A 27,712-nucleotide genomic window follows, 5' to 3' on the forward strand; every position below is an offset into this window, starting at 1 on the left:
TTTTCTGGCCCAAGAATGCATCCATGAGTACAGTGAGGACCTGGCCCCCTGCGACTTCTACGTGTTCCTACAAATAAAGCACAGTATACGTGGGATTCATTTTGTGTCACCAGAAGCTGCAGTGGAGACCTTTATCCAGCACGTAGAAGTCATACCTGCTTCGGACTGGTCCAACTGCTTCACCAAGCGGTTTGACAACATGCAACTTTGCAAAGACTCTTCTGGCAAAAAAACATTTAAAATATATATTGTTTGTAAATAGAATACTTTGGCGCACCCGGAAACTTATTGCACTCCTCCTGTATTATTTAGTTTTATGTAAATATAATAAACCAGATTTGTTTTTCTACTGTTACTGCTTTGGTCCCAATTGTAAAACGCAACATAATATTTACTTATAGAACACCTGAATATTAAGGCTATTCTATCCTGTAACATTTACCTGTCCTTGACTTAAGCAGTATTTTTGATGTGTGCAGAAGTTTAACTCCTATATCCCATATGTTTTAAAGCCATTATTTTGGAAGATACAGGCTTCTGACAGTCCATCTGGAAGGACACTTCCATGCATGCAGAATCAGAGGTCTCTGTAGAATGGATGCATCAGGAGAGAACAGTTTGTGGAATGTAGATCCTGGCTTTTCAAGCAAACAGCTGAAAAAGGCCTTGTACACATGACAGGGGATTGACACCTACTTCTTTTATTTATATGGAAAACACACATGAAAGTAAACAATAAAAATCCCTGTTGCCTAAAGGACTCTTGTTCTGAAACAGTTCTTGTGCCAGTCTCCGAGCTACCCAATGTATGATACAGCACACTCTATAATAACAGCACATTGAGACAGAAAAATACAGCAATTAAAAGATAACCTTACACGAAAGACAAAGAAAAATAAGCCTCTAAAACACCATTTGTCCTTTGACAAAATCTTTCATTTTCTCATGGAAAATGTATTTGGAAGAGCACAGACAACATATTTCGAAAAAGGCAAAACGTTATAATGTCATTATGCAATAAAGAAAATATATAATATTTAATAATATCTGGTATGAAGAATAACAAACCATTTCCTTCACAAATTATTGTTGTTTGAAGTGATTATAGTAACTGTTGTTTAATAAACACTGACAAAAAAATAACCATTGTTAAGATCAACTCTGCCTAATGCAAAGCAAACTTTGAGCCTGGTTCAGATGTGGTTGTATTTAGTATAGCTGCTGCATATTTGGAAGCTGCAGCGATGCTATAAATAGGACGCCTTCTGCATGCATGTGTGATCAAGTGTGGGGTCTGAGGATGCCACATTGGATCACATGTGACGCCACCGGCCAGATGAGTGATCCATATGGTCATGCAAGAAGTCGCCGCCGCAGCAGCAGCTCTTTCCATAAAGCCCAGAAATCTCAGTGGCTGGTCTTGGCATGCCCACAAATTGAAAACAACATTTGCTGAAACGGTTGCCAAAACCACCCCCAAACAGCTGCAGACTGTCCATCACTTGATGTCTGCAGCCGCTCTGCATCCTACAAGGCAGGATCTGTTCTGCACATGTGCAGTACAGGTCCGGGGCATGCCCAAAGGACGGGTCATTGGTACTTTTTTTCAAGTTGCATCAGGTCCTAAGTCGTTGGGGCAGTACGGTCAGAAATCATAGCAATGGGAAAAGCATGCTACACCAATAATGCCCCTACTTAATTTGAAGCTGACGTTCGCTACTTCAGGTTAGTTTTAAATAACTTTATTAAATATTTTTGGAACTTGTTATTTAGCCATAGAAAATGCAGTGTAGCTCACAGAGATTCAACCCTGACCTCAGGGCTGCAAGCCCAGTAATCTATTAGCCCCCTTCCCACTAGAGAGAACTCGCAGTTGTGCGAAGAGGTGAAAATCCAGTCAAAATCACTTGCCATCAGTTGTCGTCGTCCTCCAGTGTGCAGCACCACAACATCGGGGTCGCCTTCTGCCTGTCAATCAGCCAGCGTACGGCCTGTGATCACATGCCGTCGCTGGCTGTGACTGCACGGAGGGCTTGTGAATGCACACTGCAGACTGTGCACATGTGCGGCCCTACGATAATTGGCAGGGCTGCAAATTCAAAGCCCTGCATACAGCGCTGAATCGGATCCAATGTCTTTGTTGTCAGTCAATAGTTCGATCCCAAAAAGGTCAACATAATTAAAGTCAACACTGGAAAAAGGTCAACACAAGCAAAAGGTCAAAGTAAGTTTTGCACTATTTGGTTTCAATGTCAACACCCGAGCACGTGGACCCCCTCTTTTGGTTAACCGTTTCACTTGCCATGCCTCGGAACACCTTTTCCATTCCCAGTAGGAGTGTACATGGATGGCAAAGTATAAAAACTCCCCAAAATTACAGAAAAACGCATGTCGATCTATTCATGGGTCGGCCATTGCCATGTCAACCTACTGACCCTGTCAGTCATATGTATGTCGACCATATGGTGTTGATTTATTGATTGTCGACCTAAACATGATCTGCCATCCAGAGAACAAATATGGATATGCAGTGGCGTAACAATAGCACCGCAGCCCCCGCGGTCACGGGGAGGCGCAGTGTAAGTGCAGGCGCTGGGTGGCTGCGGTGCTATTGTAATTCCCCACCCCCCCATGTGCACCACAGCTTTACCTGTCAGCGCTGCGGTGGTCCCGGCTCCCGTCCTGGCTTCATTCTGAGCGTATGGAGACGGACCATTATAAAATGTCCGCCCCCATTTAGCAGACAGTTGTCTGAAACTGTCTGCTGTATGGGGGCAGACATTTTGTGATGGTCCGTTCTTCATATCAGAATGAAGCCAGGACGGGAGCCGGACCACCGCAGCGCTGACAGGCATCCCAGCTCCCACCCGCATCGCTGACAGCCGGACTCCTAAGTATGTAAGTATGGCCGGTGGGCGAGCGAGCAAGCGGGTGGGCGGCCAGGGGGTGGGGGGCACAAGAAACTTTTGGCGGGGGGGTGGGGGCTCATTATTTGCATTTACGCCACTGTGGATATGCCTATTGAAATAGCTGGTGATCAGAAATCTAAAGATAGTTCCAAAATCTCCTGCTTACAGACACATTACTTACTAGTGATACTTAATTATGTCCTGTTGCTACAGCAGAATAACCTACATCCTCAAACTATTTTGCTCTGGGACCCCATCAGACAATAAAAATAATGACAGGACCCCAGCAAGTTACTACATCACATGTGTAGTCAGCAGACAACACATACATGGCAGCATTGTGGAGGCACTAAATGATGGGAGGAGTCTAAAATAACAGACAATTCAACCAATTTTTCAGACTCCTTGAATCACTGACTGAGATTAGAAAAGTCATCATCCTGAAAGTCAGCAACATGGAGTCGCAACCCCATGCTGAGAAGGTCGGGACCCACTATGGGGTCAGGACTCACAGTTTGAGAACCACTGACCTACCTAAACATGCCTCTAAATCAGACATACCTGCCACAGAGAGATCTTGCATGACCAGGCCTGCACTGGAATTAGTGTGGGCATACAGACTATGGACAATGCCGCCGGCCTATGTACTTTACAACAAATAATAGTCATTCCAGATGGGAGAGGTCACATTACGCCAAACACATTTGGCAATGACAGTGTTAAATGGTCTGCATTTAGTTGAGAACACTTGCTGCTGCTGAGAGAAATCTCACTGTATTCCTCAGGGCAACACAATTGCTGACAATCACAAAGACTCCTCAAAACAGAAATTTAGCATCAAAGACCAACATATGGAGTACAGTCACCATGGCAACCACTTATGCCTGCCCATGACTCTATAACATGCTGATTTCCAATGCAATGCTTTAACTTGCTATCATGTCTATTTTTTTGTACAAGTGTGTCTATTGTCACAGAACCGTTAATAACTAGTTATTTTAGCAATTCTGAAAATAAAAAGTTGATTAATTAGGCAACAACACAATCTGCCTAAACTGTGTGCAGACCTCATTCTGTACTTTGGCACTTGGCATAGCAGAGGGTGGTAGGAATGGCGAACAGTTAAATAAAGGAAAACAGTAGAATGATGTGGAAAGTGTGCAATTCCTTTAAATAGGTAAATTAAAAACATTTTGTACAATGTAAAATGGCTAAGACCCAGTGACTAAAATACAAGGGTGGCTCAATGAGTAAGGTAACAAGACCTCTTGTGTGTGTAACTTTCTCTATTTTATTCTAATTTACAGCCAAGTCAGAGCAGGTATACCACGGCTTCCCATCCCGGCCATTAGACGGAGCCTCATATCAGTCATAGAGGGGTATTCAATCCAGGATCACGGCTGTCGATCCCTCCCGACAGCCGTGATCCTGGCCCGTTTGCGCTTTGATCGACAGCTGAACGACAGGCGGGATTCAATGTCCCGCCTGCTGATCAGCGCAAAAAAGGCGTGGCTGCTAAAACCGCCATGGATTGTCGATCTGCGGCCCGGGATCGTGACAATCCATGGCCGTTATCGGCAGAACGGGCCGACAGCTTGTAATGTCAGGACCGTTCTGCTGTGATTCCGCTTCAATGCTGTCACTAAAGACAGCATTGATAGAGAGCTGCCGCTATTTTCCACGTCCGAAATAGCGGCGGCACATTGAATACCCCTCATACGATCTTAACATTGCGGAAACATGGTGAAAACATTGATGTGAGTAGTGTGATCAGATTTCTACTTCTAAAGGGCATATCAACAGCTGAATGTCATCTGTAGCTTGTAGAGGTGTGGGGTGATAATGTCATGCCACAGAAACAGGTTTAATAAAGGCAGGACAGTTGTTCAAGATCCATAGGGAGGTACAGGACTATCCTCCATACAGCCCTGGGGTGAGATGTACTAAGCCTTAAAAAGTGATCAAATGGAGAGTGATAAGCCACCAACCAATCACCTAGTACCTGTCATTTTCATACACAAACTTTAACATGGTAGTTAGGAGCTGATTGGCAGGTGGAATATCACTTTTCATTTTATCACTTTTCAAGCTTAGTACATCTGGCCTCTGACTGATACAAAGGTTTCCATCTTTGGACCATTGGAAAACCAGATGAAAGTTAAGTTCAGCAAGTCGTCATGTCCTGGCTTCAAGTACAATACTTGACATGGATTTCTTCCATGCCAGGATAGATGCCTTGAGGTACCGTTGGAACTAATGATTAGACATTGGGGACTATGTGGGAAAAATAATCTTTACAAAGACCATACTATTGATTATACATATATATATATATATGTATATATATATATGTATATATATATGTATATATATATATATATACACACATACAAGTTGAATATACTGTATTTACACAATTAAGGGTATTGTTACCTTATTTTTTAAACCACAACAGAACAAAAACATATTTGTTTAAATTTCAAAATAAAGATGTAAATAAAAAAAAAAAATCAGATTTAATGCAACTTACTTTTGCATACACAGTTGTTTTAAGAAACCACTGTTTTAGGTATTTTTGCTCCACTTTTGCTCCAGAACGCCAGGAACATCCATTTTCATCAACTTGCTCATTAGCAAGCACTGTCTGATCTACAGGGTCCCAATTTACCATCGCCTGCAATCACAAAATATAAACCTGTTCACATGTTTTAAGGACTTGTATAATGGTATGGTATTACATTAGCCAATGGACATAGAGCCAACAACTCACACAAATCTAAATCTCTCTATACATGTTACATCTGCCCCCTGCTGCGCACATGGTTTTGCCCATTTTGAAAACATTGTGGATTGGACTTCCTAGCTGGATGAACTACAGCCCTGATGAGTCAGTCTGTTACCGCACTATGTGCATGGACCTCCCCCTGCCGCCGAAAAGATGGAAGCTGCCTCCCCTCTCCATCCCACCAGGGAGCAGAAGCTGCGTCTTTCCTCCGCACCCCCAACCCCGTCCCTCTGGCAATGAACCCCTCCATCGCTGGCAGCAGCGCAGAGCAAAGGAGACAGCTGCAGCACATCTCTCCCCTATGTAGCTGCTGCTCTGCTCTCCTCCTTCCAACACAGCAGCAGTGAAGGCAACGGATGCCGTCCTGGCTGGACTGGGAACAAAATGTAAATGGCAGTATTGGAGGCATTGTGAAAGTTGTACTACTGGTGGCATTAAGTTTATAAGCAGTAGTAACAGGGGCATTACATTAAACAATGTGTGAAATAATGTGTAATGGGCATCAGAGTGTGCACCATATTGTGTAATGGGCATTATGGTTTGCGGCATAATGTGTAATGAGCATTACAGTGTGCGGCATACTGTTTAATGTTGTCATTCCATATCAAATCAAATCAAACAAACAAAAGCTTTACTGAACCTCTCCAATTTCAATGAAATTTGATGTTTCAGTAGGATGGTAGTCATAAGCTTTAAAGCGACATTAATTCATCTCCCTGTCTAAATTACAACTCAAGTTTACAGCAGTAAATTTGCTTATTTTGTTCATTTTAAATCACTCCACCTCCAAAAATATCCAACCTATGATGTTGAAATTTGGTGTAAATTAGTTTTTCTGAATAACTAACAAGAACAGCAAATTTCATTGAAATCGGTGATTGTCATGAAAATGTCTGTGCTGCCCTCTCGGTGGGCAGCACCCTGTCCTAAAAGAAATGCCGAAGTTAACACTAAATGATATCATTCAATGACTTAACACAGGGTCCCTGCTCCATACATGCAGGCATTCAGTATATAGTTAAAATTGACATGCATGTACAGATAATTACGGTGACGGGGTAATAAAGACCTGCAGGCTCATGCTTCGTTCGTATTTAAAGGGCAATATTATTATGAACGGCATTGCTCTGAGCGATCAAAATGAGCAATATCATTGAAAATATCACCCACAAATTTGAAATATCGTTCAATATATATCGTCCAGCGTGTATGCACCTTCACACTCATATGGTCATTGTAGGTTCTTTCAGTTAGGACAGGAGTCAGTACGGGCACTCCAGCAAGCTGAGAAGCTCTGTGTGTTCTCATGTGATACCTTTCTATTATACCCAGAATTTACTTTTTCGGCTCTTTGTGCTACAGTAGTTCTTCTGTGGTATTTTACCATATCCACCACACACATCAATTGGGTCACCAGCAAGTTGTTAGACAGTCATTAGGTAGACACCATTAGGTCGACATGCAGTTAGGTTGACATGTGTCTAGGTTGACATGCATGAAGGTGGACATGACCCTAGGTCGACGGTAATAAGGTCGACAGGGTCATTTGGTCGACAGTCAAAAGGCCGACATGGGTTTTTTGCGTTTTTTACCCTGATGTCGACACAGTCAACCTGGACACAGGTTAAAGTGCACCGCGTCCCCTCGCATGGCTCGATGCCACGCTACGCTCAGCATACTTTTTTTATTCTCCCACCACGCCCTAGTTTATGGGAGGGCATGAAATACCGCCTGTCAGCACATGTCTGATAAAAAAACAGTAAAAAAAACACATGTTGACCTTTTGACTGTCGACCTAACCCATGTCATCCTAATGACCCTGTCGACCTTATGACCTTGTTGACCTAACCCGTGTCAACCTAGACTCCTGTCGACCTAATGACTGTCTAACAACTTGCTGCTGACCCAATGACCGTATCCCACATCAATGGGCCTTGGGCACTCATGACAATGACACGGGTTGTCCTTCCGGGACATCAGGTATAAATCAGTCTTAATATGTGTCACTGCAGTACTTCTTTCACATTGTTAACAAAATCATCTTGATTACTCAACCCAAGTACTGTCACATCCTGTCCTTTGGTCCTCACTACTGTAGAATGACCTTTGGAACCTGTGAAGATGTTTCCACGAGAGAAGTAGGGAGTTGAACAGATGGCTATAAGATTAGACTACAAAAGTACCCTCTATGCTTATACAAATGGGGGGAAATTGATTAGCTACAGCTAACTGACCCTCCGGGCCTATTAATTTAGCCCCGCACACAGCCGGCTGTCTTATTGGGGATTTTGTGAGCCCTCCGTAGGCTCAAAAAAAACCAACTCACTGATGAGGAGTCTGTTTTTGTGATCGCGGCAGTGAAAAACATAGGTCTGTGAACATATCATTTCTTTGCTATTAAAATCCCCACTAAATATTGTACAGTATGTACTGTAGGTACAGTATATGTTAGAGAAAAGACAGAGATAGAAACACAAACTGTGGGGGAAGAGCTGGTGTTCTGACCTAAAGCTGAAGCATTCTTTGGTTCTGTATGATAGAGCATCAAACATGAAACACATATAATGATGTTTCCACTATTGCTAGACTGCAAATTACAAAATTTATTTTAGAGATTCAGTTACAAATTCATATAAAATTGCTAATACGAGAGATTGGCTACAGACAAAGTAACATAATAGTCATAAACTCGCAATCTAGTAATTATTGGAAATCCAATATTCACAAAAAAAACCCATAAAAACTCAATTCAACATAACAAAGGTATTGACTATGTCACATGAAGCGTATTTGGCCATAGACCAATATATATAGTCAAAATTAGCTCCATGCACTTTGAGAGGAAATCGCATCGTCAAAATTGCATAGTATGTATGCCCCTTAACTCAAACATAATCACTTTTTAACTGACTACACAATCGCTACAGTTCCACAACCACATGTCTGTGCAACTAGAGGGATAGTGTCCTCCAAGCCTTGTGTCAGGTTATACAGGTGTGTATAGATAGTATATGATTTAATGGTCTCACCTCTCTGTTCAAAATTTGTGGAGTGACCATGGGCAAAATGTGGTCATGTACTCCAACGTGTATGTAAAAGTCTATTGCTGGGTACACACTAGAACAATACAGATTGTGAGCGGTTCATAAGATGATCGTGCGACCCACTCCTGATCTTTGGAGCTCACGACCCGCTCACGAACTGCATCCGATCTGGGCCCGATCCAATCGCGACCCGTACCCACTAGAATGGTCGTTTACAGATACTACCTACTGCAGGTAGGATCTGAAAAACGACCCGCGGAACCGCGCATCGGATCGGGATCGGATCAGAAATGGCCCAAAACATGCCCAATTTACATACAATCGGTTGAGATTGTATCCAAATTGGGTCATTTTGGGCCAAATCGTTCTGGGGTGTACCCTACATAACTCCTTGTGCACTACTGTCAACTAATATGCTAACAAAGCTGTACATTATTAGCAACTTCTGAGTGCAGGTATTCAGCTCATCTGCAATATATAGCAGAATGCAGTATGCTAAAGAGTTTCTTCAGTTAGAAAATCAGTAACAGTTTCTAAAGGCGACTTGTTGGCAAGGTAACCGAATTCCATCATAATATGAACAACATCCCATCAAATGATAGTTACTGAGACACTTTCTGTGGCCTTATGAACCTGTACGAGTACAGTATGCCAGCTTCCACTAGATTGGCCCTGAATGATCACATATATTTAGTATAATAAAGAAGAGCTAATTTCCTCTAGTGAACTTTCATCTTTAGTGGAAATGTAGTCATTAAAACTTGCTCAAATTACTGCATACCAATAACTGTAATTTGTAAATATGTGCTTTACCCAATTAATTGGTGATCACATTAAATCTCATTCTGTCTCCAAATGAATATAGATTAAAAACTGAACAAACAAAAAGTACATCAAAAACTGTAAAAATAACTCCTTCAATTAACTGCAAAAAGAACACAAAGCTCCGATAAGCAGCCAACCTCTAAATACAATAATAGCGAGAACAAATGTTCTCCTGGGCTCATTCAATCAGAACGCCAGCAACAGAATGCGAATTGCTATGATTCATCTAAGTGTTCCGAGCTGGCCAGTTATATTCCTTGAAATACACAATTTGTTCAAGGAAACACTATAACACTGTTGACACACTATAGAAAGCCCAAAGATGTGCAAAAAAGGTGATAAAACTCTCTTCTGAGTCCTCTGGTTGCAAACCAGCTGCTAATAATCATTGCTGTGATCAGTGGACCTTTGGCATTAATTCTGTTGAATCCATACTCATTTTAATATCTTTGTGTTTATCAAACCAGTGAAGAGCGTGTTGCATGATTTATTTATATTTTTATGCATCTGTGGGGAATTCCATACTTCTTTTACAAGCAAAATGCAAAATAAATAATGGTAATGTGATTGCTCATCACAAAATGTAGATGAAGTACAAAATGCAAAATAGAGTTTGTAAAACAATTATAGAAATACTGTAGATCTGTTGTTGTCCATTCCCACCAACAGTCTCTTTACAAACTACGGTACTTGTTTCCTAGCACGGCGCCCATCGCATACCATAAGCCATACGATTGCGCTACGATATTACGCGATGCCAGCCGGTTATACAATTTGAAATCGTATACTATCGCATTGTATGCCATCGTATGCCATATACAATTTAAAATTGTATAAGCACCCTAATGGGTGTTTTCAATGTTAAAAGCACCCCCACACCACCCCCACTATCAACGCCAACCCGAAGCGTGGCGAGTGCAGCGAGCCCACAAGGGGCGGCGGTACGTGTCCTCCGACCTTTTAATACCCCCACTATCCACGTCGGCGTGGAGTTGATCTCAGATAGTGTGGCGAGCGCAGCGAGCCACCGCGCCCGAATCGTGTCGAGCGCAATACATACACGGAATACATGTAAAGTAATATGCGTGCGCTCGCCACGCTTCAGGCTTGGATAGTGGGGTATGAAAGGGTCGGAGGACGCGTACCGCCGCCCATCGCGGGCTCTCTGCGATCTCCACGCTTCGGGTTGGCATTGATAGTGGGGGTGGCATGCGGGTGCATTTAACATTGTAAGCAACCATTAGGGTGCTTATACAATTAAAAATTATATAGGGGGGCCATTTACCATTTAAAAAAAAACCATTAGGGTGCTTATTCAATTTAAAATCGCATCACATCGCATGCGGGCATATGGCATGCAAAGCGATACAATGCATACGATGCCATACGACTGAATATCGTGGGCTCCGTGCTAGGAAACAAGTACCCAAACTACAGTCTTTATTCCCTGATCTTGTTTACTACTTGTAGATTGTCTAATGTCAAAATCCATTTCTCATTCTCTCAAATGTCTGTTTTTTTCTATTATTCAACAGTCATCATAATTTTCGTTCCTAGCCACCACCCGCAGTTTTAACTGCCCATTTGCCCTGGCCGTTACTACTCTTCTTACATCAGTAATAACACTCGTATAACTGCCTCAGTAACTTTTTTCACCATGGTTTACTTTTGACATTCTTCACTGCCCTCATTCACCATCACTACTCTATCCGTTCTTCACATTCTCCTGTGCTGTTATTTACTACCGTCGCTCTTCTGACGCTGAGTCAGTTAGCTTTTGCTTATACATACAGTACTTAATTTTCCTCCTCCCTGTCCACTTCTCCCATCAACTTTTGCTCCTTTTTCTTCTCCTCCATTACTGCTTCTCCTTTTTTGTTTTCCTCTATTATGACAGCCTGTTCTGCCATTTTCTGCTACATACTATTGTTTCAATATTTTATCTCTTCATTCACTTCCAATACACATCTCTCAGTACACATGCACATGTCACAACTGCCTTTCTATCTCCTTTCTCTCTTATACCCCTTTCAGACAGAAAAATCCCAAAAACCCAGGTATTTCCCGGATACAAAAACCCGTGTACAACTAGGCAGCAAGGGGCTGACCCCCTTTCACACAGGAGCAAAAACCCGGGTATTTCCCGTGTCGACCCCTTTCACACAGAAGCCGGATTTTTCCTGCAAAACTCTGTGTGTCATAAGAAAAGGACAGTTTTAAAGGCACACAGAGATGAGATCATGAAAAGTGGGAGGTGTCTGGTCACTGCATTGCATTAAACATGGCTGACAAGTTGCAGAACCTGGAGGTCATGAGTGCTCTGTGTGTTTTGCTGCTTACAGCAAATCAGAGCATTATGCAGATGCTTACACTGTGCTACCTGGCACAGTGTTATGCCAGGAGGAGGAAGGCACAATTTTTGGTGGAGAGGGCTTCCACTCGACGCAGGTATTTGCACCGGAGGAGAGCCCTGATTTTGTCCAGTGTTACCTCTATCCTGAAGTCTACAAGTGCCTCAAACCGGTCGTTGTGGGCCAGAGACCGCAGGCATGGAGAAGCTTTCTGGGAGACTGTGGAAGCTTTTGCACCTGAGCAGTGGCTGGCACATTTCCGGATGTCACGAGCCACCTTCTACTACCTGCTGGAACTGGTCACCCCGGCACTTACAAGGGGATGCACCAATTATCGGAAAACCATTGAGCCATGCAGGAGACTGGGGATTGTGTTGTGGTGGTACGCAACACCAGGGGAATACCGTACCATCTCATGTCTGTTTGGTGTGGGCATTTCTACGGTGTGTGTTCTAGTGCGGGAAGTGACACAGGCATTGTTGGAGAGCCTTTACAAGCGTTTCATCTGCTTACCACAAGGCGACCGACTGGATGAGACCATAACAGGTTTTCTGCGAAGAGGCTATCCGCAGTGTGCTGGAGCCATCGATGGGACACACATACCCATTATTGCACCCCCAGATAACCCAGCAGATTACCATAACCGTAAAGGTTGGCACTCCATCATATTGCAGGCTGTGGTGGACCATAAGTATTGGTAAGTAGTACAGTATGCAGTATTTACATTAGTGATATGATTGGGCTGCACTGTATATTGTTAAACACAAATACATTTTCTGTTCAGTTTCACAGATGTCTACATTGGCTGGCCTGGTCGTGCTCATGACTCACGGGTACTTGCCAATTCGGACTTGTTCCAGATCGCAGAGGAGAAGAGAGGTGGCTGGTTGTTCCCTAGAGAGGTAACTTTGTCTATTTTTAAAAATGTGCTCTTTAACCACTACACTTGCCACCTATACAATTCTAATTTTTTTTTTTATACCGTTACAGTGGTCAAAGTTTGTATCCGGAGTGGAGATCCCAGTCCATATTATTGGAGATGCGGCATACCCTTTGAGGCGTTGGCTTATGAAGGGCTTCACGCAACATACCCCACTGTCTCCTGACCAAGTCCACTACACCCACACTCTGAGCTCGGCTCGAATGGTGGTGGAAAACGCCTTTGGAAGACTAAAGGGGCGATGGCGGTGTCTACTGAAGAGGAATGACATTGCCATTACCCTGGTTCCAGATGTGGTGGCAGCTTGCTGCATTCTGCACAATGTGTGTGAGCTACAGAAAGAGAACTTTTTACCTGAGTGGAATGTGGAGGACTATGACCTGGCTGATACCCCTGTCGAATCAGCAGGGTACGAGGGTGAGACAAGTTGTTCCACTGCTGAGGTTATCCGTAACACCCTCACTATTAACTTACAGAGTATGACACAGTAGATAGAAGGACACATTGGTTGGATGTTTGAAAGAACTTGTTTTATTTTTCACAAAATATGTTTTATGCTTGTTAGTTCACTTTTAAATATAAAATGTTTTCAAATATATCTTTAGTGGTCATAAATACCCTTTCAACACTGAAACAACATTGAACTATTGCAACACGAGGTAGAATAAGTATTTAGCATAGGTCTTCTATCAGTGGTGGGTGAATAGGTTGTGCTGCCATCCAAGCCGGTATTGTATAGGGGAGACACACACCAGTTTGACTGTCCAGCAGCCACACATTTTCATCCGGCACTGTATATATAGATAAACACTTGTATTTGCAATTTTTGGTACCTGTAAGGCACAGGTCTTCCACCTGTGGCCCTTCAGATGTTGTGGAACTACATGTCCCCGCATGCCCTGAGTTTTTTGCCATCCTACTATAGGAAAAAATGTGGCAATGTATGGTGGGACATGTAGTTTCACAACATCTGGAGGGCCACAGGTTGAAGACCTGTGCTGTAGGGCAATTCGAAACACTCTGGCTCCTGCCGGCCAGTGAAAACCCGCACGGCCAGGAATCTGTGCCGCACACAGCAGTTTACAATGATGGGATCCGGCTGAAACCAGGCGGCCTGGGTGAATGGTCACATCTGTGCCCATTATTAACTCCGGTGTGCGGCACGGCTTCCTGGCCGTGCGGGGTTTCGCCATCCGACAGGAGTCGGAGTGTGTGAAATAGCCCTTAGTACACCCCAAAAACAATATAAATATATAAATATAAGCCCCAAACAGGGAATTTTTTTATTGCCTTAAAGATAAAGAAGAAGGCATACTGTGTACACATTATAGATTATGTTCAGCCACATATCTAGAGTATACTCTATTTGTACACATTTAAATAAAAAAAAAGTTTGAGAACTTTGATTCAGCTCCAAACTGAAGAACCAAATGAGCTTTTTTGAGGCTCATAAACTAAAGAACCATAATACTGTACTGTGTACATCAAAATGGAACACAGCATTTAACGGGCCTTGTAAGTGCCACTTTTTAAGCAAGAAAAATTGAACGAGCCCAGAAAAAAGAGAAAAAGAACAACCATATAGCAACATTACTACAAATGCCTGTAGGCAGTGCTGATTACAGTGCTAACAGGAGTGTTATGATTACTGGCATTCACTGAATCATCAGCATAATTTTTCACATTGCCATATTGCCTACTATATCCTGTGCCATTGACAGTATCATGCACTGTCTCCTGTGGACTGGTATTGGCATGTGGCCTACTTGGCTGTGTGGCATGTGAAAAATTATTGCCCATGTTTTCAGTATAACTACGCCCTTGGCCCTGCACAGTAGTTTGGCTTGAATTTGAAGGCATAAATGTATGGCCTCTGTGTGGAGGATTACAATAATCACCCTCAGCGTACGGACTACACAGCTTGTAAGGGTGCGGATTCTGTAATGTAGACACCATATTGGTAAGGAAGGTCATCTGTGCATCTCGATTTTCACGCGCTATGCGTTCGTGCAGACCCACCAACTGTGTGAGAAAGGAATCTTGCAACTGTCTCTCGTTGTCAAAGAAGCGCTGCAGTCGGGCATCCTCTTGAGTTTGAAATTCAAGATCGGACTCTCGGAGATGATCTACCAGGATTCTTGACATTGAGCGCGTAGCAAGCTCCATCTTTGACGTTTTTTTCTTCCTTGCAGGTACATCAAATACTAAAAATAAAGGAAAAATCATTACAATCCAATAGCGGCATGCCAGTGTATATATAGATATATATATATATATATATATATATATATATATATATATATATATATATATATAGAGAGAGAGAGAGAGAGAGAGAGAGAGAGAGAGAGAGAGAGAGAGAGAGAGAGAGAGAGAGAGAGAGAGAGAGAGAGAGAGAGAGAGAGAGAGAGAGAGAGAGAGAGACAGACTACTACTGGTTCCCACAATACCCCTCTCCAGGGCACACCACACGTGTGCTGTAGTAGTGGGTGTGGGGTTGTTACCTGTGTTACAGTGGGACTACAGGTCCCAGCAAGCCTGCAACACATGCTGATACTTGGGAGAACCACAGGTACCAGCATGTGGGGCATTAAAGGCCTGCTGATACGTATAGCCCCCTGTACATCTATTAAAATAGATACACAAACAATACTTGAAAAACTTACTGTTGCGACGCAACGTTGGGGTCTCAGTCTGTGCAGGAGTGGGTGTCCCAGATGGAGTAATGGTGCTGGCTCCACTGTCCTCAACCTCAGCCTCTAATGGATCAATTGTGTCCTCCATGGCAGCAATAGGATCAGGGATGCTGTTGTCTATGGTGTCTTCCAACTCCATTATAGGTGGGCAAGATGGGCTGCATTCTGGAGTTATGCTCCGTGATGAAGCTGCACTGGATGATGATATGGCAACAGGGTTCACCAGGGCAGAATTGCCAAAGACCTCGTTACATTGGTCGAAGTAAACCCATTCCATCCTCCCAGCACCACTTTTCCTCCTGTTGTTGTCACAAACTTTGTTGTAGTACCTGCGCAGAGCTTTTAGTTTGTTGACCACCTGCTGCTGGGTACGCACAATGCCCCTTGAAGTGAGGACCTTGGCAATATTGGTGTAGACTACAGCGTCCTTCACTGTGCCAGTAATCTGTTTTCGGATTTCTTCCTCCCCTCTGACACTGAGCAGCTCACGGATCTCCTCATCTTTCCAGTGTGCCATGGCCATTTACTGCTGCGCTGCACGCCTCTGCCACGTGCGCTCAGCCAATCAGGGAACCTGTAAAGATCAGCCAATCACGCAGCGCCATGCTGCACAGCCAATCAGCATGATTTTTCAATAGTCGGGAGAAAAACACGGGTCGGACCCTTTCACACAGCCGCAAACACGTGTCTGACACGGGAAAAACCCAGGTAAATACCTGGGTCGAAGTCCCGGAACTTTAGACCCGTGTTGACCCTTTCAGACAGAAGAAAAACCCGTGTCGACACGGCAAGAGCAGGGAAATTACCGGGTCTTTTTTTCTGTCTGAAAGGGGTATTAGACAATTTGCTGTAGAAATTCCTCCGTTTTTGGCATTCACACACTGTAATCCTTATTCATTCCTATCATCCTTCTCAACTACTCCCATCACTCTTTACTGCCAAAGTCCATTCCAGTCACTCATGTCAGGCATACTTCTCTGTCCTTTCTGAATCCCATCAAACTTTTGAGTCCTTGGACCTTACCATCACAATCCTGACCTGTAAGTCTATTTGGACTCTTATTTGCATTTTTTATTACACATTTCTATCCTATCTATCCTTACTCACTCCCATTTCCAGTATGCTCTTATTCACACCTGTAAGGTTACCTGGGTCCTGCTTATTCCTACAGTAATTTGCTCGATTCAAAGATTATTGGCTACAGTAGCTTCATAATACATGGCTCTAAATAATTAAGTTGGAATTAAAAATGATAAAGGAAAGCAGATTTATATTATTTCTTTAATTTATACTATCGTCCATGCACTACTAGCTTTGGAAGCATTTGCTTTGAGCGGGCTGACATTGCCATCTGTTGGCAGCAAGTGAAACTACATATACTAACTTTTGAAGCATTAGCTTAGAGCGAGCTTACTAGTACAGTATATATATATATATATACACACACTATATATACACACACACAGTCAGGTCCATAAATATTGGGTCATCGACACAATTCTCATATTTTGGGCTCTATACGCCACCACAATGGATTTCAAATGAACCAAACAAGATGTGCTTTAACTGCAGACTTTCAGCTTTAATTTGAGGATACTTACATCCAAATAGGGTGAACGGTTTAGGAATCATAACGGTTTGTATATGTGCCTCCTACTTTTTAAGGGACCAAAAGTAATGGAACAATCGACTCAAAAGCTATTTCATGGACAGGTGTGGGCTATTCCCTCGTTATTACATCATCAATTAAGCAGGTAAAAGGTCTGGAGTTGATTCCAGGTGTGACATTTGCATTTGGATCAGTTGCTGTCTACTCTCAATATGAGATCCAAAAAGATGTCACTATCAGTGAAGCAAGTCATCATTAGGTGAAAAATCAAAACAACCCCATCAACAAGATAGCAAGAACATTATGTGTGGACAAAACAACTGTTTGGAACATTAATAAAAAAGAAAGAACACCCCAGAGAGCTCAGCAACACCAAAAGACCCGGAAGACCACAGAAAACACCTGTGGTGGATGACAGAATTACTTCCCTGGTGAAGAAAAACACCTTCACAACAGTTGGCCAGATCAACACCAAAAGATGTAAACCATTGGTCAGCTTCAAAAACAGAAAGACTAAATTAGAGTTTGCCAAACAACATATAAAAAAGCCTTTACAGTTCTGGAACAACATCCTATGGACAGATGAGACAAAGATCAAATTGTACCAGAGTGATGGGAAGAGAAGAATATAGAGAAGGAAAGGAACTACTCATGATCTAAAACATGCCACCTCATCAGTGAAGCATGGTGGTCGTAGTGTTATGGTGTGGGCATGTATGGCTGCCAATGAAACTGGTTCCCTTGTATTTATTGATAATGTGACTGCTGACAAAAGCAGCAGGATGAATTCAGATGTATTTTAGGCAATATCATCTGCTCATATTCAGTCAAATGCTTCAGAACTCATTGGATGGCGTTTCACAGTGCAGATAGACAATGACCCGAAGCATACTGCAAAAGCAACTGAAGAGTGTTTTAAGGCAAATACAATGGCCAAGTCAATCACCTGACCTGAATCCAATTGAGCATGCATTTCATTTGATGTTAAGACAAAACTGTAAGAGAAAATGCTCCAGGAACAAGAAGAATATGAGAATTGTGTTAATTTCCCAATATATATGGACCTAACTGTGTATATTTACCCTCATAATCTACCATCTAGATCAGGGCTGGGCAATAACCGGCCCTCCAGCTGTTGATGAACTATACATCCCAGCATGTTTTGCCTTAGTTTTGCTATTTGGTCAAGCTTAAACTGATGAAAGGCATGCTGGGATGTGCAGTTCATCAACGGCTGGAGGGCCGCTTATTGTCCAGCCCTGATCTAGATAGACAAATAAGGCTATGGGTGAGATTTAATAGGATGAGAGATTCAGAAAGTGAGAGATTTGGTAAGAAATCTCCAGTTTTTTTAAAGCGGCAATCATTTACACTGCAAAACCAGTTGTAAAACTAGGTGTAAATGATTGCCGCTTTAAAAAACCTGGAGATTTCTTACCAAATCTCTCACTTTCTGAATCTCTCATCCTATTAAATCTCACCCTATGCCCTTACCTACAGAGGTGTTCTCATACATATAGCTTCAATTCACCATGCAGTGCAAGGTGTCTGGCCTAACTGTACAGTCAGGTCCTATAGCCATTTAGATACAGAGCGATGAGATGGGTACACAGGAGGAGACTGTGCCCATTAATTTGATATGCGACACCTATATATCTGTGTGAGACTAATGGGGTGTACAAACGGGCCAACCCGGCAGCAGTCAATATAGTTTCGGAGGGGGGGCATGCTACATTTAGCAGCATGGACCTCCTTTCGACCTAGCGGATTTGACCACTGATTGATGCTCACCCGGCTGGCGCGGGGACTGGGTGAGGGCAGCAGTGGGAGGATCGCCCAGGAGCCGGGACGAGGCCAGGTGAGTTGCTCTCACCCGGCCCGGTGGCGGGACAGGTGAGTGAGGCGGGTGGGTGCGGTAGGTGGTGAGAGGGTACGGGAGGCGGCAGGAGGATGTGGGAGGCAGTGAAAAGGAGGAAGGCACCGTGGAAGCTGCTGCTGCTCACCAGGTACTGCCCTCCCTGCCTCAATCCGACATCTTTTCATGTCGGATTGAGATTGCCGGAAACTTGGCCAAAACCTTTCAGCATTGGCTGTGTTTCCGTCAAAACCAGGTGGATTAGCGGCTATTCTGCCAATCGACCTGGTTTCCGGCAGGTCGGAACATTTTGACCTACCGAAAAAAAAGCTAGCATTGAATAGGTCAGAATCCCTTCCGACCTATTCATGTCGAAAACTGCCGTCTTATTGCCAAGACGGCAGTTTTGACATGAATTGAATATATGCCTATGAGTGGCACACACATGGGGAGCGAGTTACATTGTGCAGTACTTACCTCTTTCTGGTAAACAAGTCCAGATTCATACATCTTTACAAACAAATACTGGGTCCATTTATAATAATCAGGTGCGCAAGTGGTAATTTCCTGAAAAATAGAAGGAAAAAAAAAAATGTAATGTACTTAAATATCCACATTATATATTTCCATTATTTGAGGCAGAAATATGCAGCTGTATAGAGTGAATACAATTCCTATGATCATTGAAGGAAAACTACACAGTTCATATTTGCTGTGCTGGAAGGACAGTGTTTAGGGACATCGATGTCATATGGTATTTCAGCGTGTGACAAAAAGTTTGAAGGAGCAGAATGAACTCAGTGGGATTTTCCTCGCCTTGAATGTAACTGTGGAGACCAGGGAATGAGACAGATGGCGATGATGAGACTTCATCTCACTGACAGGTTTCCCATAAGCAGGGGATATATGAAATAATGCTGTAAGAGATTTCACAACTCCTTCTTATGGGACTCACTCTGTGCGCGTTGGCAACAGGGATGCTTTACAGCTAGAATACAAATACATTGCTCTGCACATACATTACGTAACATCCAAATAGATTGCAACAGCACTTTTTGACAACTAGGTGTGGAAATACTAATGCACGCCTCAAAATTATACTACACAAACCAGTTGTATTTAGTTTTTTGCAGAGGAACAAAAAATAAGATATTAGGAACCTTTTACATAGTGGAACAGAAACTGAACGTATATTGCTCCCAAACAAGGATCCTTATTGAGAGTTGGACGCAAACTCCATTTTTACAGAGTTCCGTGATAATCAGGCGGCCCTGTGTGTCTAAGCTGCACTGCGCACGTGCGGCATTGGGCTTGGGATGACAGAGGCTGACAGGACTGATGATCAGATACTGTTTGGGGCTGTTACAGGGAGTGGTGGCCTAAACACAGGCGTGTCATGACTGTAAAATTGATCCCTTATGGAGCTGCAATGGCTCCGGCAGCTTACTTCCTTTGGCTGTGCTGTGTGACCATAAGGCTACAATGTTCAATAACTGACTCACCTGCGACCAATGCTGTGTACAGTATCTGTATGCAGCTGCTGGGAATTGCAAAACTGAAGATGGGCTAATCCGTACAGATCCAGAAGGCTGAGGCATTTGCATATGTTCATGCAGTTTCTGCGTAAGCATAAGCAGATGTGACTGAATTATGCATACACCTCTGAATTAGGCCCAGGAGCACCACAGATATTCACCTGTATCTACCCCTTTTGTGTCATGCCTCTATGCCTGCCCCTCCCTTTTAGAAGGTCAGCTGGTGGTATCTCTGCCACACCAATAACTGTGTCCTGTCCCCTGATGCAACTATCCTTATTTACCATGTACTTGTCCTACATTGTCTTGGACTGAAATTACAGTATATATAATTGTTTTTTGCTCATTAATGTATTGTTAGGCTCTGCAAAACCTTGTGGTGCCATACAAATAAACAACAATAATAATTTAGAATCTTACACATCTTGTGGTGTTCCTACCCACTGTGTAAATACACGCCTGCACTAACAGGGAGTTCAAACCATTACACATGTTTGTTCATAAGTAAAAAGAAAAGCAGCACTGCGCCACCTGTATTATACACTGTTTTTACATGAGGATGGAAACCTGCAAGGAATTCTCCCCCAACGTGCATACTTTATATCAGCCCCTACAAATGCTGGCAATTAAAGAGTTAAAAAAAATCTGATTATAGGAGGAAAAAACCTAAGTATCTAGATTCTATTGCATTTATTACCTTAATCGGCTTGAGGGTCTCTAAAATACCTTTTAAAGCTCTAGAGCACCATGCTTTGTAGGCAAAATCATTGCTCAGAATGCATTTCCTGATGGCTTTTTCCACTGCAGAAATCAGGAAATGGCAAAAAGGAAACATTTTCTGTACTAAATAGGAAAATGGTTAGGTACAAAGCTTTCATCGGAAACTATTCACTGCCTAGGAAAATAGGTCTCACTATATATCGACTGAACACTCCAGGTGCCTGTCACTTGAGCAATGCTATATAAGCAGGAATCCTTGCTACACATGTAAAATAAAACTGCAAAGCACACAAGTGGGTACTTGTTTCCTAGCACGGCGCCCACGATATTAAGTTGTATGACATCGCATCGCATGCCATATGCCCGCATGCGATGCGATTTTAAATTGTATAAGCACCTACAATGTTAAATGCACCCCCACGCCACCTCCACTATCAACGCCAACCCGAAGCGTGGCGAGCGAAGCGTGGGCGTGTACTGTAGCCCTGGCTGGGTGGGGGGAGGTGATGTCAAGGGGGTGGTGGTGTGTATAACACTCGTCTTTTCCCTAGGGGGGCGCGTTTGTGTATAGTGTGATTTTATATAGTTCCGCCTACGTCAAACTTCCGCCTACGTCATTCTCCTAGTGAGAGGAGGCCAGGGATTGAGCGGAAGTATGCTGCAGCGTGCAGCACGAAGCGACGGGGAGGAGGAGGCTGCACGCGATTTGGTTAAGGTATTTATACACTGTTTAAACATTGTTTTCCACTTGTTGTTCGACTTGGCTTGATAAAGGGGCGCAGCCCCGAAACGTTGCCACATGTTTTATTAAACCACCATTTGGGGCTTCATCATATCTTCGTCTCCGAGTGCCGCCTCTTCTGTTATCTTGTATGCAGGAAGGCATCGGGGCACTTTTATGTACCACAGCGTTTGGGAGTTCCCGTTCCTCCACATCTGTGTGTGTGTGTATATATCTCTTATATATTTAGCCAGATCCGTCACTCAAAAGCAGTGTAGGTAATGGTGGGCGGGGTTCCACAGGTGATTGACAGGCCCATCCACCGTTATCCACACTGCAGAACCTGCATTACAAGTTCTACACATCCTATTTCCTACACAAAGCTCCTGCCCCTTACTCTCCCACCACTCCCCATGTCTGGCCGAATACCACCTAAACCCCGCCCCACGGCAGAACACCACCCCCTCCACCCGAGCACACTGACTGTGACCCAGGATGCCTTTGCTGCAGTGGCTCATCTGTACTCTCTCCTCCTGCCAGCTCCTTCCTCCCTGGCCAGACATCCACAGTGAGTACTTCTGTACTTACCGTACAGCCCCTGCTGAAGGTGGCATGGCACCCCCCACATGGGGGGAGGGGTGCCCGCGAATTTTGGGAGGGGGGGTCGCGGGTAGAGTGCCCGCGATTTTCGGGAGGGGTGCCCGCGACTTTCGTGAGGGGGGGGTCGCGGGTGGGGGGAGGGGTGCCCACGAATTTCGGGTGGGGGGAGGGGTGCCCGCGACTTTCGTGAGGGGGGGGTCGCGGGTGGGGGGAGGGGTGCCCACGAATTTTGGGAGGGTGGGTCGCGGATGGGGGGAGGGTTGCCCGCCAATTTTGGGAGGGGGGTCGCAGGTGGGGGGAGGAGTGCCCACGAATTGGGGGGGTGTTTGTGTCACGGGTGGGGGGAGGGGTGCCCGCAAATTTGGGGAAGGTTGCCCGCGAATTGGGGGTGTGTGTCGTGGGTGGGGGGAGGGGTGCCCACGAATTTCGGGAGGGGGGGTCACGGGTGGGGGGAGGGGTGCCCGCAAATTGGGGGGGTGTGTGTGTGTCGCAGGAGGGGTGCCCGTGAATTGGGGTGTGTGTCGCTGGTGGGGGGAGGGGTGCCCGCGAATTTCGGGAGGGGGGGGTCTCGGGTTGGGGGAGGGGTGCCCACGAAAGGGATTCTCTCTCTCTCTGCGATCCCTCTCTCTCTCTCTGATCCCTGTTTCTCTCTCTGCGATCCCTCTCTCTCTATCTCTCTCTGCGACCCCTCTCTCTCTCTCTCTGCGACCCCTCTCTCTCTCTCTCTGCGACACCTCTCTATCTCTCTCTGCGATCCCTCTCTATCTCTCTCTGCGAGCCCTCTCTATCTCTCTCTGCGAGCCCTCTCTATCTCTCTCTGCGACCCCTCTCTATCTCTCTCTGCGACCCCTCTCTCTCTCTGCGATCCCTTTCTATCTCTCTCTGCGATCTCTATCTCAATTACACTAGATCTCACACTCACATATATTTCTACTTCTAATGAGGCGTAGCCCCTCACGATGGTGTGAAGAGCGCCCGGAGGGCGCGATGAATCACCTAGTATATATATATATATATATATATATATATATATATATATATATATATATATAGACTTTTGGTTTGCAGGATGGCACTCTAAATAGAAAAAATCCCGGTGCCAGGAACATAAAGTTTTAGAACATGAAAAGCACTTACCCCGCCTTGGTTGTAGAACCAGCACACGGTTCCTATCCTTCTACAACCAAGGGGGGTAAGTGCTTTTCATATATATATATATATATATATATAGTTTCATGTGTAGACCGCACTCGCACTAGAGTAGAGATATCGCGGGGTGCCAGATAAAGGAGATGCGCGTAAACGAATATCCAATTATAATCCGGGGTGTGTCCACACCTGTGTAGGTGTAGAATATCCGGCACTCTCCTAGTTATAAGTCCAAACAAATTTGGTTAAATCCAAAGATTTGTTTTTTATTTATTTTTCACTCGAAGTCAAGTTGGATAAATTCACAGGTGTATATAGAACATGCCCCGACGTTTCGATCCCACACAGGGGGATCTTTCTCAAGAGGCCTACAATACACATAGTGAAATAACCTCAGTCAAATTTATCATGAAAAAAAGCAATAAAACATAGAGTCAAAAAATGAAGCAAGGAAGAAAGATTATCTTACTATAATTCCTGTGGTACAACAAAATCAACGGAGGAGCAAAGGGAAAGCCCTGGGTAACCGGAGCAGCTGCTACACGCTACTGCCCGGGCCCGGCTATTTATTCACTCTAATGACCAATGGTGCACGTGGACGCGGCGTCCACACGCTAACAGCGATACTTCCAGGCTTTCCCGGAAGTTCGGGACCGGAAGTCTATGTATGGTGACCCGCACAGTTGGAACGCACGGCTTCCTGTCTGTGACTGGAGCCATGCGTGTGTACAGAGAGATAGTGATCAGCGGCAATATGCTAGATGTTCCGGGTGCTTAAAAGGTGTCACGGGGGCTGATGTTTTACTATGTATACAAGCCTTAGATATGCGCTGTAGATTTAGGTGTTAACAAGGTGCATTAGTACACTGAATCAGTGTACTGGTATATAAGAGCAAAAAAGCCGGGGACGGTGTTTGATAAAAGCCAGGTGATTGTATAAATATAAAGTAATATTAAAAAACGAAGTTTTACTTATTCTCTCCAAGGAAAGGAGGATTCTATCATCAATATTCTAATTTTTGTGGACAATGAACTGGCTCATATTAGGTGAGACTTTTACTGGAAAAGTACGTTATTTTTTAATAAAATTAATTATTATACACTTTTTAATACTTATTTTGATTTTTTTGTATATATAAAAAAAAATGTATTCATTTTTTATTCTTATTACAGGGGGAAGGTAATCATTTAGTTTTTTATTATTTTTTATTCTCTATATTGATTTTTATTATTACTGGGGGAAGGTCATCATCACCCCAATGTAAGCACTTAGTCCCAAAAAATTTTTCTTTGGGCTAGAATTTTTTTTTTTCTTGGTATATATATAGAATAAAAAAATACCTTTTATGTATTTACTACAAGAAAAATCAAACAGATTTTTTTATACATATGTCTACAAGGGTATGATAATGCTGGGTATTAATTGGCTGAAAAAATGGATCAGGGTCAATACTCTACAAAGAAGGGACTAGTTTTGCAGTGGAAAGAACTATCTCTGGTAAAGAGACTACTGGGTCGGAGAATTAAGGAAAAATAGGGAAATGGGGTATTGAAAAATGGGATATTAAAAAGATGAAAAAATGAGATAGTGGTGGGATCCCCCAGCACTGAAGCTGAGGTGGCCTAAACACTTGGTATCAAGTTTCAGTGCACCATAACTGTGGGGCAATTTGACATGCGCAGAAGGGTGACCGCAAGCAATACAATTATAGACCTAAACATTTCAAGAATGATGTCCATAGAGAAAAAGACCCAAAAAGGAGAAAAAAGGCAAAAAAGAGAAGAGGAGTCCTTGGTAAGGTGGTGTCACTTCAAAAAGATGTTGTAAGGATTGTTCTCATTAAGGCCCCTCGGGGCCAATGTCCCAAGCTGGTGAATCCACCTGCTCTCTCTCTTCTTAAGTAGCAGGCCACGGTCCCCTCCGCGAATAGGTGGTGGTATCCAGTCTAACAACCGGCAGCGAAGGGAGGATACTTGGTGGCCAGCTTGTAAGAAGTGACGAGGTATCGGAAGGTCAGCTTTGCCTGTCTCTAAAGCTGCTCTCACTGAATTCCGGTGATTATCCATGCGTTCGCGGAATTTTCGGGCTGTCATTCCGACATATGCAAGTCCGCATGGACAGTTTAATAAATATACAACGTGATCCATCTGGCAATGGAGTCGGTGTCTGATTTTGATTGCTTTGCCAGAGAGTGGGTGAGGAAATGTTGTCCCTGAGATCAGACTGTTACAGGTGGTACATCCTGTACATCGGAAGCAGCCCGGTCTTCTAGAATGTAGCCAAGTGGTGTTTTGCTCCAAAGTGGGTGTTGCCATTGGTCGCATGAGCAGCTCTTTTAGGTTTGGACCTTTCTTATAGGCCATCATTGGGGGCCCAAATCTTTGAAGCTTCAATGTATGATCTGAGGCTACAATTGGCCAGTGGTTCTTAATGCTCTTTTGGATGTTGGCTGAAGTGTGATCGTATTTATTCACATAGATCATCCTAGGTGGTGCTTTTGGATGCTCAGTTTGTGTTGGAACTTGTTGTTTTACAGAAATATTGTGTCTGGCTTTGCGTAGGCACCTTTTCAATGTGGTTTTGGCATAACCTCTTTCTATGAATCTGTCCGTCATTTCTACCAGTTGTTTCTCCATTATCAAAGGCATGGTGTTGTTCCTAATCACCCTCATATACTGAGATATGGGGAGATTCTCTTTCAGAGTGGGAGGGTGTTGGCTTTCAACAGAAAGCAAAGTGTTGCGATCTGTTGATTTGCGAAACACACTGGTTTGTAAGGTGCCATTGGAAAGAGTCACGGTGATGTCCAGGAAGTTTATTGATGTAGACTCAATGACATGGGTCAATCTGATAGGGCCATTGATGTTGTTGAGTTCAAGCATCATATCCTGGAATGCTTCAATCGAACCAGACCAAATGAGGAAGATGTCATCTATAAACCTTTTGTAGTACCTGATGTGCTTATGGTATTTTGCCAGTATGTGCAAGTTTTCATAATCCCACATGTAGAGTCCCGCGTAGGCAGGGGCTAGATTTGAGCCCATGGCGGTGCCCGACACCTGGACGTAATATTTGCCGTTGTATAAAAAGTGGTTACAGGTAAGTATGAGCCTAGCTAGATCAACCAGAAAGGCTGTTGGTGGTACACACTTAGATCTTGTGTTTAGACATGTCTTGATAAAGGGCTACCTGCCCGAAACGTCGATTTGCACTACTCTTGTGTCTATTGCTTCTTTATTGATTACTGCCGCCGTGCAGTTTAAAAATCTTAGAGTGACTTCTGCTGACTATCTTCGGTATATACAGGGCTATTTTTCAGCAGGCTCCAGCAGGAACTGAGGACCTTATTCTAGTTCACTCTTTCTGACAAAATATTTCTTAGATGGACAAAACCATGTGCACTGCAGGTGAGGCAGGTGTTACTTGTGCAGAGATAATTAGATTTGGGTGGGGTTTTACACCTGCCTCACCTGCAGTGCACATGGTTTTGTCTATCTAAGAAATATTTTGTCAGAAAGAGTGAACTTGAATAAGGGCCTCAGTTCCTGCTGGAGCCTGCTGAAAAATAGCCCTGGGTATATATATATATATATATATATATATATATATATATATATATATATATATATATATATATATATATATACACACACATACACACACTATTTTATTTGGGTGGTTTAGTGTAAAATAAGTGTATGTGTGTCCAGCTCAGTGCCAGGCCCAAGACCAATTGCTCCATTGCTCAGCTTTACATCACGTTTAATTGTCATATTTGTTTGTTTTAGCATGGACCACTTGCTTCTATTATGAAAATGCCTACTGAAATGCCATTATAGAACAGTCTCACTGGGCCCGATTCAGAGCTGTTTGCTAGACTAGCGAGCAGGTTAACGCAACCCCACCAAATGCACCCCCAACCGAAGGCATCCCCGTGCAGGGATGCAAACGGATGTGTACGCATACACATCC

General features: G+C 43.6%; 2 protein-coding genes across 3 annotated transcripts in view; both read right to left on the bottom strand.

Moving 5' to 3' along the window:
- The window catches only part of LARS2 (leucyl-tRNA synthetase 2, mitochondrial), a 202,558-nt gene that overhangs the window by 107,069 nt on the left and 67,777 nt on the right, over positions 1-27,712 (bottom strand). For both annotated transcript variants that reach the window (XM_083188551.1, XM_083188552.1), the window contains 2 exons: positions 19,492-19,581; positions 5,440-5,583 (listed from right to left, as the gene is read on the bottom strand). In XM_083188551.1, coding sequence (XP_083044677.1) covers positions 5,440-5,583; positions 19,492-19,581 — 234 coding nt within the window. The remainder of the gene's footprint in view (positions 1-5,439; positions 5,584-19,491; positions 19,582-27,712) is intronic.
- On the bottom strand, positions 12,933-16,434 carry LOC146080859 (uncharacterized). Its single transcript, XM_083188550.1, has 2 exons — positions 15,521-16,434; positions 12,933-15,058 (listed from the first exon to the last, which is right to left on the bottom strand). Exons 1-2 carry the CDS (start codon positions 16,071-16,073, stop codon positions 14,448-14,450), a joined length of 1,164 nt encoding a protein of 387 aa, XP_083044676.1. The 5' UTR covers positions 16,074-16,434; the 3' UTR covers positions 12,933-14,447.

Source organism: Crinia signifera, chromosome 5 (genome assembly GCF_055691185.1).
Source record: "Crinia signifera chromosome 5, ASM5569118v1, whole genome shotgun sequence".
NCBI classification, from domain to species: domain Eukaryota; kingdom Metazoa; phylum Chordata; class Amphibia; order Anura; family Myobatrachidae; genus Crinia; species Crinia signifera.

Excerpts from the sequence above, each read along its gene's own strand:
- LOC146080859 (XM_083188550.1), bottom strand. The coding sequence starts at position 16,073 with ATGGCCATGGCACACTGGAAAGATGAGGAGATCCGTGAGCTGCTCAGT. Across the intron at positions 15,059-15,520 it reads CCCAACGTTGCGTCGCAACA|TATTTGATGTACCTGCAAGG; the intron begins GTAAGTTTTTCA and ends CTTTATTTTTAG.